General features: G+C 42.6%; 1 protein-coding gene across 1 annotated transcript in view; it reads left to right on the top strand.

The window, feature by feature from the left end:
* The window catches only part of PREX1 (phosphatidylinositol-3,4,5-trisphosphate dependent Rac exchange factor 1), a 227,142-nt gene extending 218,963 nt beyond the window's left edge, over positions 1-8,179 (top strand). The window contains exons 37-40 of the mRNA XM_033153506.1: positions 1,119-1,306; positions 3,367-3,469; positions 4,418-4,485; positions 6,682-8,179. Coding sequence (XP_033009397.1) covers positions 1,119-1,306; positions 3,367-3,469; positions 4,418-4,485; positions 6,682-6,724 — 402 coding nt within the window. The 3' untranslated portion in view covers positions 6,725-8,179. The remainder of the gene's footprint in view (positions 1-1,118; positions 1,307-3,366; positions 3,470-4,417; positions 4,486-6,681) is intronic.
* The last annotated feature ends 7,203 nt before the right edge of the window (positions 8,180-15,382 follow it).

The following is a 15,382-nucleotide window of genomic DNA, read 5'->3' as shown; positions in this document are numbered from 1 at the left end:
CTGCAGGAGTATGGGATCTGCTTGGTTTTTTACTAGGACCGTGAGATCCATTATGCTTGCCTGGAGCATGGAGAAGGGTCATAGGAATCCACATTGGAGTCAGAGCCTGAAATATATATGATAGTAGAGGAGAACTGACAGAGGAAAGCAGACTTCACACGGCAAAAGCCACACCTGGAGGAGGTCCATCTGCCTTTGTTGTCGTTCAATCGTGTCCGACTCTTCGTGACCCCATGGACCAGAGCACTCCAGGCACGCCTATCTTTCACTGCCTCCCGCAGTTTGGCCCAACTCATGCTAGTCATCTGCCTTAGGCAGCCCTAAATCTAATATGAATCCCATCAGTTCAGTCTGCAGTTTCTCAAATGTCCTCTGGACCTCCTCACACATTCAAGTTTTTCAAGTGTGCATTAAAAATGTAAAAGGTAAATTTGGCAAACGAACAGTAGCCACAGATCCCTATTGAGTGTAGACTCAATTGCCAGTCTAGGTTTGTTGCAGTGCCTGTGTAAAACACTGCCCCGAGTCCTCATTAACCCATTTATAAGGACTAAATTATATTAAGACTGCCATGTTTGGACCTCCCCACATAACTTTCTTTTTTGTGAAAGAACCTACAAGGCGGCCTGATTTGGACTGGGGGCAGAGGCTTAACCCTTTGCTGCAGCCCCAATCTGGATTTTCCCCTGAAGCTACTAATAGCTATGCCAAATACACCTTACAGGCTTAACATTTTAAGCTTGTAAATTCTCCCTTATGTCTCTAATAATGTAACCGGGGGTGTAATGTTTTTTTTAAAAAAAAAAAACAAGGGAAAGTACATATAGCGTCTAATGTCGTACAAGGAAAGATTTACACACCACCCTCAACTCACCCCCATGCTCTGGCCCTGATATAGTTGCTTTTACAAAAAAGAAAACTATTCTGGGGGTGCCAGTGTAATGCAAAGTTTGGCCTTAAATCCCCCGTGGCAAACAACAATTTTGACTTTTCATTTTGGAAGTTGCTCTGATGAATGGTTGTTGGCATAAGCATTTAGATTGGGTATAACTGAGGGCAGGGGAGCCTGTAGGTACAGATGCTTCTCTGATGCATTCTTCCTTTGTATTCTTTTGTAGCTTATCCGTCCCATCAATGCAATGGATGAGCTTTGCAGACTAATGAAATCTTTTGTCAGCACAAAAAGCAGCCAGTCGGGATATTCCAGTAGTTACGTAGCAGGGGCTGGACTGCTGCCTATATCCTCTGAACTCTGTTATCGCCTCGGAGCCTGCCAGATTGTAATGTGCGGCACTGGAATGCAAAGGTGAGAGCTTTCAAATCAGAACAAATGTTGTGTTTTTCTGGAATGAACATTTTTTTTAAAAGTGACCTACTGGTAGATCCCTGGGCCCTGCCATTGCAAGTGGGGATTTACCTGACTGAATGCTTCTTCATTCAAAAATAGAAACAAACCCTCTGCATATAAAACTTGGGTGTCAGGGATAGAGATGTGAAGGCCCAGAAATAATTGGAAAAAACATGGTTTTCCCCATTTTTTCCCTGAAGCCTTTTTTGTTTTTCCCCCGAAAAATTGGAAAAATAAAAAATAGATTATGGATTGTTTTATTTTAACATGATGAATAAAATATTTTAAGATAAGGGGTTCAAATATTTTATAAATTATTTCTTAAAAATATGTATGGTATCAGATTATTCTAATTTCTGTGAGGACAAGCAAGTCCTAGGTTACAAACTGAACTCTCCAATGCAAGAACAAGATACATTTCTTCCTTAAGGAGGTGCTGTTGTCACCAGAAAAGAAAAAGGTTTCAGTTTTGTTTTTGCATGCGTGTGGTATGCATTGGTTCTGTTCCTCTTCGTTAGGCCTCAAAGCACTGGAAGAAAACATAGAGCAACAAAAAGGGCCTGAAAGTATATACTTAATTACAGCTCAGAAAATGATTCTGATTAAATTTCATGCCCATTCATTGAAACTTAGTCCCACTTCCTTCTTCAGTTGTTTTTATGAGAATGTTTTTTTAAATACTGTGGAGAGGAAATATGAATAATTGTTACTTCTAGATTTTTAAAAATTGTTTTGTGGAGTTTTTTTTGTTCCACATAAACTAGTAAACAGCTCAGGAGATTGTTGCTCCATTTGTTACAAATAAATAATATTTTAAAAGTAAATTCTGTTTGTAATAATTGTTTGGATACACTATATTTTTAATATGCTAGTTGTGATAATTTTATGCCCATTAAAATTGTCCATAGTTATATTTTATGTTTCTAAAGTAACAGAATGACTTTCAATCTGGAAAAGAAAAAACGAAGTGCTAATGTGGCATTTTTTTCATTTTCTCTCTCGAAAATTTCCGTTTCCCCCCCGAAAAAAACAGGTTTTTTTCCGAGCTTCAAAATTTATGGAAATTTTACATCTCTAGTCAGGGAGAATATAGCATCCCGTTTTCTGTGTTGTTTGCTGGTTTGTTGCTTTTGCATGGAGAAATCATGTGAGTCACAATCTACAGACACATGTTTCAGCACTGGACCTAAGTTACTTAGGTTCATTTTCTGCTTCTCAGAGGAGGTGACTCTGGAATAAATTAGTTTATACCTTCACCTTTGGCTTGCTTGAACCTTGAATGCATGGAGTACCTTTAGCATTCTTACATGATTATTTGTTTGCACTACTTTACCTTTCGCTTCACTTGTCCGGAGTTCCGCATTTTTTGTTTCTGTTTTGCAAGCAACGTTAAAACGCTCACCATAAAAACTATCATGAAAACAATATAAAGCAGGATTAAAAACAGTAATGATAAACTGTAAAGTTTTGTCATTTAAAACAGAAATAAACCAATGCAGTTTTCAACTGGAACTCAGAGAAAGCAGGACCTTCGAAATGAAAGAACGGTTTTGAAAAGTGGTTTTGCTGGTGGGTGGGTGGGGGGTGGAACAAACAACCTCAGGTGGAACAATCCAAAGGGACAGTGGGGAATGAGGTGCAGCTTTTTTATATGTGGCATTTTGCAGCCGGTTGTCCTTTGAAAACAAACTGCAGCAGCTACAGGGCTTGCATAGCTTTTATCCCACACTTGGGAAGAACAGGGAGCTGTTGAAACCTGCAGATCCACAGCCCATTGTGACATGCCTCCTTTTTGTTCTATCTGACATCAGAGTGGAGAGCGGAGATGTCCTGGATGTAGAAGAGGGTTTGTAGGTAGGAGCAAATCTCCCTATCTGAGAGTGGACCTTTCCATCCACCCTCAGATAGGGAGATCCAAAAGTCCTGTGGCCCAGGGACCATAGGATCGCACCCTGTGCCACTTTATACAAATAAGCATTCGACTCCTAGAAGTGACATTCTTTATGTTCTGTTTTTAGGAGTACGCTGAGCGTGTCCTTGGAACAAGCAGCTATATTGGCTCGAAGTCACGGACTCCTGCCTAAGTGCATCATGCAGGCAACAGACATCATGAGAAAACAAGTAAGCCTTTATGAAGGGTTGAATGCAAGGGGGGGGGACAGGAGCTGCAAATATTTCACACGGGGCATTTTTGTGTATATCCAAAGGGCGTAGATTGTTCTTAAGTCCTAAACCCTTAGATTTTCACATGCAGAATGTCAGTTGTTCAGTTGTGTCCGACTCTTCGTGACCCCATGGACCAGAGCACTCCAGGCACGCCTATCCTCCACTGCCTCCCGCAGTTTGGCCAAACTCATGCCAGTCGCTTCGAGAACACTGTCCAACCATCTCATCCTCTGTCGTCCCCCTCTCCTTGTGCCCTCAGCCCTGAATGCTCATTGGAAGGACAGATCCTGAAGCTGAGGCTCCAATACTTTGGCCACCTCATGAGAAGAGAAGATTCCCTGGAAAAGACATATACCTCCTTGTGCCCTCCATCTTGCCCAACATCAGGGTCTTTTCTAGGGAGTCTTCTCTTCTCATGAGGTGGCCAAAGTACTGGAGCCTCAACATTAATATAATATACATTATATTAATGGTATCCAAAAATAGACATAGTAGAAAAATAAGCCCATTGCAAATATTTATGCTTAAACGGGCAGTAGACCATACCACATTTGTACTCAAAAGTCTTGTGCATGGTGTCCATATTCTTGTTTTCATTCTGTTTAATAATAACAATACTAATAATAATAATCAATACCCCGCCACTCTGGGCGGCTCACGGCATATATATTGTGATAATCTTACAGCGTTGGGCTGGAGCAGTTGCAGAGTGCTTTGGGAATCCTTTCATCTTAAGTAAACACAGATGACTAATGGACTACCTTGGTGCTTTCCAAAGCTGGTAGCTGAAGCTAAAGTGCTTTCAAAGAAAAGTAATATATTTGTCTTTCAGGGTTTTTCTCCAGGGTTGCTCTCTCTTGCTCGTTCTGCCAACACACCACCTAATGTTTTTTGTTTCTTTAGGGACCAAGAGTTGAAATCTCTGCAAAAAATCTGAAGGTGATGGATCAGATGCCACAGTCTGCACCCCGGTAGGTGACTCTAGACAGCAAGGATTTTACCTGAAGAAATGCATCTTCAAATTTTTGTATATATACACATATGATTCTATGATATTAGGGAAAGGGGAAACGTTCATTCATTTCCCTTTTTACAGCAGGCGAACCCCAACAAATACTCCCAGACTTGCTTGCAGATCAAAATACAAATCCCAGTTGGATTCCACTTCCATAGTTTGCTGTGTAGATTCAGTGCAAAGAAAAAATAAGTATTTTTCATTAAGAAGAACACAAAATGTGTGCTTTACAAATGAATGCATTGAAAAATGTGCTTCTTACATAGAGATATGTACAAAATGCATGCAGCTTAAATGAAGGGCTTTATACTTTAAAAAAAAGAAAAAGAAAATGGCAGAAACCAGGAAGGAATGGATTGTGGCAACTTAGTCCATCCCTAATATTACATAGTTCCAGTTACAGGTAGGTAGCCGTGTTTGTCTGCCATAGTCAAAACAAAATAAAATAAAAAATTCCTTCCAGTAGCACCTTAGAGACCAACTTAGTTTGTTCTTGGTATGAGCTTTCGTGTGCATGTATCTGAAGAAGTGTGCATGCACACGAAAGCTCATACCAAGAACAAACTTAGTTGGTCTCTAAGGTGCTACTGGAAGGAATTTTTTATTTTATTTTGTTTTTAATATTACATAGACAATTAAACCTGATCCAATCTAGTGTATACTGTGCTTTACAGATTGCAGCAAGGTTTTTATAGCTGTTCTTCAAGTCATGTCACACTCCTCCTAGTACTTTTGGGTAATTCCAGGGCTTGTTTTCAGTTCTGGCTCCTCTGTTTCTAGAAAAATAGCAACGGGTAGCTCCATTTTGTATAAAATAAATTTGTGATGGTTATCTTGTGGCTGTCAGGGCATTGTCAGCTGCCTGAGGAATGGCGAGATGCTACAATAGCGGAACTGACAACTGATAAGCAAAGATAATTCATAAGCTAATGCTTTGGCTATGGGCTACACAGCAAGTGTTTTAAAAAGCAGTCTGATCATTAAAATGATTTATGTCAAAATGCTTTTTAAGAAGTTAGAAGCACACAGATTTAGGACTTACAGATGTTTAAGCGCTGAAGGAAGGTTACCCAAAACAACATCAGAGGGCTGAAGAATGGTTTATCCAAAGTCACCACTCATGGCTTACAAACCCAGGGGATCTGGAGTGGAGAGGATTGCCTGTCATACTCTTCCTGTCACCAGTCCCATCCTCCTCTTTGTGTTGGCAGTGTCACTGTTGCCCTTAGATGGAAATCACTTGAAATTATTTTAACTACTTTTGCTAAACAGTCGTACCTTGGATCCTGAACGCCTTGGTACTCAGACATTTTGGTGTGGGAATGTTTAGGAGTGTGGATGATGATATATCATTTTATATATCACATCCCAGCTTGAATTAACAAGCTCCAAACTTAGCAGAGTTTCATTCCCTTTTAAAACACACACAGCAGATGCGCTTGCACAGGCTTGCTAAAGCCTCTATAATATATGTGTTCCTGGTATATATTTCCCCTTTATCCCTCTTAAAAGACTACACACGACACAATGTATCTTAAATGAATAAAAAGAGTTTACTTACATTACTTCCTGAGTTACACAGCGTTTCTCAGAATGGCAGGCTTGCTTAGTAAAAAGTATTTACATGTGGTTGCTACTTCCATAGGGAAAAGTAGCTTCCTTTGTTCTCCTGGCTGGGAGCCAAGGAGAACACCCTTGTTGCATCTTGAACAGGCGGAGACAAAATGGTGACTGATCCCTAGGATCTTGTTCCCAGGTAAGACCACACCTACTTCTGGTCAGAGGAAGTTAACTCAGTCCAGGAAGCAGCAAGTTATGCCTGGAGGACTGAGTTACCTTCATGTCCACTCTAGCAATGTTGTGTTTGGCTGCTCTGTGTTTACATCCCACATTTGGCTCCCGAACGCCACAAACCCGGAAGTTAGCAAACGTTCTATGGAAGCCAAATGTCTGACATGGGTTCCGTGGCTTCCGATTGGCTGCAGGAGCTTCCTGCAGCCAATCAGAAGCTGCACTTTGGTTTCCAAATGTTTTGGAAGTCAAACGGACTTCCGGAACGGATTCCATTCAACTTCCAAAATACGACTGTATTCCATTGGCCATTAGCGTCCCTTTTGTAACATCATCTTTTTTTTATGTCATGCCTTTACAGAATCTACAAGTTGTGTCAACCCCCTGCAGATGGAGATTTATAGAAGTGAAGGAAACTCCCGTGTCCCGGAATCACAGAAGCGTTCAGCAGAGAGCGATGCTTCCTGAGCACTGATCCTACCTTTTGCCCATGGTGCTGAGTCCAGAAGAGAGAGGAGGGTTGTGGGTTCTGTGCTTCTAGGCAGTCTGGTTCACTAAAACTGCCTTTCCACGCATCTCCTGCCTTTTAATATAGGCATGCCTGGTTACCCTGTTTTGCGGTTGGTTGCTGCAGGAGTTCTGAAACTGAGGAATGACTTCTGCCCAGTACTAGGAAGGATATCACAGGAGGACAAAGCCCTGTGATAAGGAATTGATTGTGGTGCTGACTGGACATTGTGGACTTAGCAAATCTAAGTGAAGCACATCATCTACCTGTCATGCTGTTTTGGACTCTCATTCAGTTTCCTGCACAGTGTTGGCTAGTGGCCTCGGAACAAGAGCCTCACAAACACACCAACTTGCACTTTGAAATTGTGAATAGCACACATCTCTGGTTTGTTCAAAGGATTTCTCCTGGAGCCATTTTCCACTTCAGCCCAGTATGAACCAGACTTTACTCCGCAGAGTGCACATTCCATAGGACTTTCTACGAGAATTTCCTTTTAAAATTTACTGTAAAGTTCAGGGTTTGCAATTAACACTTTTTACTAATGGTCCATTATGTATTCTGGAAATACAACAATATTTTACAGGGGAGATTTAGCAATGAAGGATTCTTTCTGAAATGGAAAGACATGATGAAAGGAGAAGCAACCACAGCTCTGTTTTCCAAGAATTTGAACAGCTGAGCATTTTTGAAGCAAGGACAAAACTATACTTATTTATGTGGAATGGAGTATCTGTTTCGGAACATTTCCCTTATATAGAAGGTTTAAATTTAAGAAGTATTTGTTTCAAATGGGGCCAATAATGCTGGCAGATACGTAGTAGATCTCAGTTCACTGAAAATATTGTTACATTATTTAAAACCTTGCAGTATTTAAGTAGTCTTTAATACATTTTTTTTAAAAGAAAAGAAAAGAAAATAGATTACAGTGGGTTGTAAGTTAAAATGAATTCATGGTTGTGTATATAATGTACTTTTATTTTTCCCTGTTTTAGAAATGTTTTCTGTTTGATCAGTATTATCATTAGCAGAGTAATTTGTTTCCAAATTACTTGCTACAATGTAATGAAAAATATCAGCAATCTCAGGCCAGAAGTAACATTATTTTGGAGTGAGTGCCTTAAATGAATCATCCATGTTGACCCAGACACAAAAAAAATTAAGGGGCATAAAGACAAAACTAACATTCTTCTATATCATAATAGACTAAAAAGCCATAGCATCTGAAATGCTTTTCTTTGGGCATGCATAGAAGTTCCTTAGAGTGGCTTCTGTATCTAGCACACAGAAGAGGGATATTTTGTTTTTGGCTTAAAATAGGGCATTTAATAAACTCCAATGTTTCCTAACAGTCCAATCCTTCATTTATTGTGTTACATCGAAAACTGTTATGTTCCTACTCTGGTTAAGGAAGGCATTTAACACAACAACAGAGGGAGCAGCCTTGACTTTTAAATAGTGGAGAATGGTTACTGGAAAAAAATGAACATTCAACAATAAATGAGCCCGAGACCTTGGCTTATTCCAGCAATCTCATTGATTCCGAATAGTACAGTACATTAAAAATAAAATAAAAGGGACTGGAGTGGAGTTAGCAACCACCAGGTGGCAGCCTTGGGCTTGCCAGTGGAAATTTCTGCACAACATTCCTAGCAAGGCTGAATTAACAAATATATTTAGCAAACTACTGTGTGAGGCCCAGCTAAAACTAGTAGAATTATATGCTGCATTTCCCCAGCAAATGTACCCGCCCTGCTTGTCACATATTGGGTGCTACAGCTTAAAATTGGTGGTTTAAAATAGCTTCAGCAGCAGGAGAACAAATGTACAGTAATAGAGAAGATTTCACAGGGAGCGTGTATTTGGGTGCAAAGCGGAGATGGAGGCTGTCTGTGAATGCTGGGATGGGAAAAGCATGATCTCAATCAGAGACTTGCACCCATCTTCGATACTGCTTAGCAACCATTAATTGACCCCAGCTCTTTCCATTTCATTTAGACCTCTGTGAAGACTTGAGTCATATACTTAAGTTCAGGATCTTGTTTTCAATCCGTGGTGATGGTTTGTCACGTCAAGCATAGTTTGTCGTGTTTCTCAGTGGCTAGACCCATTTCTGTTGCTCTTTGTTACGGTTAACAGCAAATACTCCAAGATGGGGTCCTACATGCAGCACTCCTGTTGCATCTCCCAAGAAAACAAGCTCTGCCTCTCCTTAACCCTATGCAAACATTCTTTGATCCAATGCCAGGCATAGGAGCCAACTCCTAGGGGCTGTGCAGGCTTTGGCCCCCACAATACAATATTTGTGGGGGCTGGGCCCCCACAAAGTTGATGGGCATTCCCATTCAGTTGGGGTGTGCGCACTGCATCATGTGATCGATTATGCGGGGCAGGGCTTACCTGGGCTCCCGCAATATTTTATTGTCACCACTGGTTCAAGGCGTGTTTTTCTTTTTTTTGTGTGTGTGGGGAGTCCTCTTGGTCAAAACATCTGTGGGACCCCATTCTCACCGCCAGTGTTGCTGCCTGTCTGTTTGCTAATAAGCACCACATCTTGGAGAGTGAGGACAAGGTATGTATCCTTGTTCCTTTCAGTGCTTGTTTACTCAGGGCGCAGGTGAACAGGCAGCAAAAGTGAAGCACAGAGGAATCATGCTATTGGTCCACCTAGCTTAGCAATGTCTGCACTAACTAGCAGTGACTCTCCAGAATTTCAGTCAGGGGTCTCTTCCAGCCCTACCTGGAAATGACATGGATGAAGCCTGTTATTCCAATGAGAAGGAAGAGCAGAAAGGGTCAGGAAGCTCCAGGGATTGGCACTGAGTCCCTTACTGGTCTTGGCAGAGTCCCAACTATGCCAACTCGTGACTCCCAACCTTACTTTGGCCCCTCAAGAAGGACAGAAATAATGGAAGACTTGGATCCCAGTCATTCTTATCAACCGGCCGGTCAAGATTGCTAGAGAGGGGGAGAACACCACTGCCTTAGCTGAGGAGTGACGAGACAATTTATGTTGGGAGTTGCAACGCTGATTTTAAGCCTTGACTGTATTCAGCCTGCCAAGCTTGAGGCTGGTGATGGTCGTGGCAGAGGGCAAGAAGTGAATTACTAAGAGCTACACTTTGTCTGCTGGCGTTGGACAAAGTTTTACTGCGACTGAGACTCCCAGCTGAAAAGGCTAATCGGGGGTAAGGGAAATTGCCTTGATGAAAACCCCTCTGCAGCATCTCCACACCCTGTTTTCGGTATTATGAAGTTGGGCTTTTATCTCTTTTCTCGTCTTTCTTGTCCTTCTGGCTTTCCTCCCACTTCATTATGACGCCTACTAGTAAACGCAGCAGAGACCCAGAGGAAGCAGTCTCAGCACCAGCTCCTAAACAAGCTAAATTGGAGGACTCTTTTAGTAAACTGACCTTCATGGTGCCAATAAAAAACAGATTTTCTCCCCTTAAAGATGTCTGCGATAACAAGGTGGTTACTCCAGAGGAGGATTTGAATACTCCACAGACTATAAATGTAAATGGAAAAGCTACAGGGGATGGACCCCCCCTGGCGTCAGGTCCAGAAATTGAACGGGGGGATTGTACTAGTTGGGAACAGCTCCATCTAATAATCAGAACTCTTCACTGTATTTTTGAAAGACTCGATGGACTATCCTCACAATTCTGCAAACTTCAACAAAAAATTGTTCTCCCTCCGCCGAAGGCAGCTCAACCTGTGGCAATAGGTGATCCAGGCAGACAGCATTACCTCCCTTCGAGTAACAAAGAACTGGGTAACTTTAAGTTTCAACTTAATCCTCTATTGTCCCACCAATCGCTGATTCTGCAACCAAGGAAATTATGCCTCACTATCTGGGATGGGTCTCCGCGGTGGGGTACCTTGCGTGGTGTTAAAGAGCATCTAAGCAAACTTCTAAACATTGTGTCATCACAAGTCGACCTTATTGCAGTGCTACCACTGAATTATCAGCGCAGGCACCAGAAAGTAATGCTCGCTTTTTATTCCTCAAGGATTCCCTCTATCTCCATCAGGCGGAAAGCATTCCTGGCAAGTTGCGGCATTATACCAACAAGAGTTTTCACCGATTCCAAGACAAAACCACTCCTAATTGATAGATCACCCGATAAGACACCCTCACCTATTATCCCAGATACAATCCGGGACCCTGAGCCACCTACCTTAGACACGTATGTCCCGCAACAATCCATGTCCCATGCTTCCACCGTAGTAGCAAAGGATCATAGCTGTGAGGACAACCACTGGACACCCCCGGAGGAAAGATGTCTTATCGCCTCTTTTGGTGAGCTACCAACAACTGAACAACAGGGAATAATCTGTAGGCTGGACTCACTTAAACAACAGCTCTTGCACATCCTCCATACTAAATCGTTCATGAACATCAATCACCCCAATTCAGCAGAACCGTGCTCTATGGAAATGGAGGAGTTAATCCCTCAAAGCCCTATGCCAAAGTGTGCGACACCCTTGCTGGGTGCCAGGGCCTCTCTCCAGGAAACAGATCCTTACTCCATACCTCAAGTTGGACATCTATCTCCACCATTAATAGATCTACATTCACCCCTCTTGGATAACGAGCCGAAGAAGGATGCTCAAAATCCTACCTCTCCTAATAAATCATTGCCATCCTACTCCTCTATGCCGGAACTGGAGTCCTCCTACTCTACCGACATACAAAGAGCGGATGCATTAGTGAATTCTCCCTGCTTAGCCCCAGAGGCAGTTCCAGATCTACAGTCTCCTCTGATACCGAGACAAACACAGGAGGATGCGGTCCCAGAGCTGAGAGTTAACACCGTGCTGATTGAAGATCCTGCAGGACATATAAACCAGATCATCTCAACCTCATCTGGTTGGCCTACTAGGGGGCCCGTCTCTGCCGTCCCTGTGAGAACTGCTACACAATCCCTTAAAGACCGACGGCTCTACTTGGAGGCCCTCCACACATCGTCCCCTAACACCATGGAGGCGTGTGACCTGTCTGTATTAGAAACTCCACCCAATAGAGGGAATGTCCAGCTGCGTCAGCCTGTCCATCCCTCCTTGAACTCTATGCCAGTGCGGCCCCCACTTGAGCCACTCCTACAAAGTAAAATAACTGATTTCTTCGCGGGGTCCTCTCAGCCCCCTAAGGACACTACCTTTCCCCCTAAATGACAGTCAACTAGCTTGCAAAAGAGGACACTCTCCTTTGTATCATGGAATGTAGCCGGTATTAAATCTAAGCTTATGGACCCGTCTTTCGTTGACTACGTAAAAGGCAGCCAGATTTTGCTATTCCAAGAGTCATGGGCCGATGAGGACATCTACCTATCAGGATACAAAGGCTTCTACCTGAGTGCAATACGGAATCCCTTATCACCTGGTAGACCGCAAGGTGGCTTGGCCACCTTTGTTTCTCTGGCCTTTAACCTACAGGCCGAAAAAATAGATATTCAGTCTGCACTCATGCTAGCTATAAAGTTACATACAACAGAGGAAACAATAGTGGTGATTAACGTATATTTACGCCCAATTTATCAGAAAAACCTAATCGACCAGAGATGGAATGAAATTCAAAGGACACTTGAAATGCTTATTGAACAATACTCTGAAGCCACCTTTGTGATGGCGGGAGACTTTAATGGTCGCCTTGCACATACTGATCAAATCCTTTTTAATAAATTCAACAATTACCCCTCAACATCTCTGATAACTACTGAGCTTCTACCTAGAAATTTTAAAGATAGCGTTGCTACATACGCTGGTTTTAAATGCAGGCAAACCTTGTCGGCTCTTCACCTATTCCTTCTAAATGGGGCAGTTAAGTCTGACTACCCAGCTGAATTTACTTACTGGACTGGGCTACGGGCCTCCACTATTGACTTTATTTGGATCTCCCCAGAGCTGATTCCAAAGATATCCAGCTTCAAGGTGGCAACGAGGGTAGAGAGTGATCATTTCCCGATAGAACTTTCTTTGACTCTGGCAGATGAATTGGACAGATACGCTTCCGTGCACTTAACAAACGATCATCTACAGATAGGACCCACAGCACTAAAATGGTCTGACAATGTGGCACAGCACTTGAATGTGCTTCTTTGGTCCGACCAGCTGAAAAGGACAAGAGATTCCCTTATCATGGCAGAAGATCCGCTACCAATGTATGATAATTTACTTGAAACGTTAAAACCAATACTGGCGCGGACCCCTACAAGGAATAGCAAGCTTTACCACAGAAAATGGTTCGATGAGGAATGTAAGAACCTCAAGAGATACCTGTACAGTGAATACCTGGCTTATAGAGCATCAAACGACCCTGTACCTAACAACCACCTCCTGATCCTTAGGAAGAAATATAAAAACCTATTAAAAGAAAAGAAACACGCAGCTGAAAGGAATAATTGGAGTAAACTGTTGGTAGCAGCGGAAAATAAAAACCAATCTGCTTTTTGGCACCTAATTGCTGGTTACCTGGGCAGGCCATTAGCCAGGATTGAACCACAAATCCCTGCAGATACCTGGGAAAAATACTTCTTTGATCTATACGCAGACCATACTGAAGGTGATGAAATGGTGAATCAGGAACCTTTGCCGGACTGGGAGCCAGTCACCTGCCCCGAAGTTGAAACCCTCATAGATCAATTTAAAACGGGCAAGGCTCCTGGAGACGATCTTATATCTATCGATGCCATTAAAGCTAACAAAGATTGGTGGATTCCACCCTTAGCGGCCCTCTTTACATATATAAACACCACAACAAAATTCCCTCCAAGCTGGAACTCTGCCTTGATTGTATTAATCCATAAGAAAGGACCACGTACAGAGCCAAGCAATTTTAGACCGATTAGCCTGTTAAATGTCATCGGGAAGATCTATGCTAGATACCTGCTAACCAAGCTTTTAAACTGGATGGAGAGTAACAATATTATTGCTGATGAACAGGCAGGTTTTCGCCCTGGAAGATCCACAACTGACCAGATATTAATATTGAACCACCTAGCTGAAAAGTACGCAGACAAAACTCCTAAAACCCTGCATGTGGCCTTTATTGACTTTAAACAGGCCTTTGATCGGATTTCCAGGAAAAAGCTATGGACAAAACTGGCTGCTACAACAATTGATCGTCGTCTTCTCCTTCTGATAATTAATCTCCACTCGAACACCTTCCTGAGAGTCAGGATAGATAACAAGGGTTTAGTTTCTAACCCTATTGCCACCTCCAGGGGAGTAAGACAGGGCTGCCTTTTGGCCCCTGCTCTGTTCAACTTTTATCTTAATTCATTGGTGGCCCATATGGCCAACAATGCTTACCATCCTCCCAAATTAGCTGGCCGGCCTCTAAATGTCCTCCTGTACGCAGACGATGCCGCACTTTTGGCTAGATCCCCGATTGGGTTGAGGAGAATGTTAGTAGCACTTCATGAATACTGTGTACAACATGAGCTGCAACTAAATTATGCTAAGACTAAGGTTATGGTTTGCTCTGCTCGACCAAAATTGCTCTCGTGGTCGATGAATGGTGTTACACTGGAACAGGTTAACAGCTTTAAATATTTGGGCCAAGTGATCCGATCAAATAGGTCCTTTGTAGCTCATAAAGAGTATATATTTGCTAATGCCTCTAAAGCAGCCATGATGATCAGATCTTTATATGCTAAGAACCAGGCCCAATCTGTGAAAGTTGCCTTGAGGCTCTTTCAAATGAAAGTTCTCCCTCTTATGTTGGCGGGCATATCTTTGGGAACACGCAGGGACTTTCTTAGATTGGAAGCTGTCCAAACTCGATTTCTCAGAGCTATTCTCAGGATTCCCCCGTCTGTAGCGGGTGCAGTCATGAGATTAGAAGTGGGTTGGCAAGCCTTTCGATATGTGGCCCTAAAGACCAAGCTTTGGTTATGGCTTAAACTTTGTTTTAACCCGGTAGGCATGGCACCCCTGATACTAAGGGATGATTTCCAATCTATGTGGGAAAAAGAGATTTTAAACGAAGTGCAGACTTGCGGACTGTCACAGCTCTTTCTGGAGTCCATGACATTCTCTCATGCCAAAGCTGTGATCTCTCAAAGACTGAGGGACATTGCAAGACAAGAGGACATTGCTTGTGTGAAACCAGGGATGTTTTTGGGGGAGCAGATCTTCCGGAATTCACCAGCCCCTTACCTGGTGGAAATCCAATATGTAGAATATCGCAGACTCCTCACAGCAGCAAGATTAAACGTCCTGGAAACAGAGGTCCTGTTGGGAAGATATAAGGGAGTCCCATATGCTCTGAGGGTCTGTCCCTGTGCCTCGGGAAAGGTTGAATCAACCGAACACATTCTCCTGACCTGCCCATTTTATGTTGCTCTTAGACAGAAACTGATAGCTCCACTCTTAGGCCACCTTAGCCTGGTAGATGGAGAATGTCAGGTTTCGTTTTTGCTGAATAATTTTACTGGCACCACAACTTTTGAGGTGGCCAAATTTCTTTTTTTGGCCCTTAAACAGCGTAAGGTCAAAATCGATGGTATCGATATGGGTTTTTATGTATAATTTACTTTTACTGTATGTT

Source organism: Lacerta agilis, chromosome 6, assembly GCF_009819535.1.
Source record: "Lacerta agilis isolate rLacAgi1 chromosome 6, rLacAgi1.pri, whole genome shotgun sequence".
Classification (NCBI taxonomy): domain Eukaryota; kingdom Metazoa; phylum Chordata; class Lepidosauria; order Squamata; family Lacertidae; genus Lacerta; species Lacerta agilis.
This window is presented reverse-complemented; position numbering and strand designations above follow the sequence as displayed.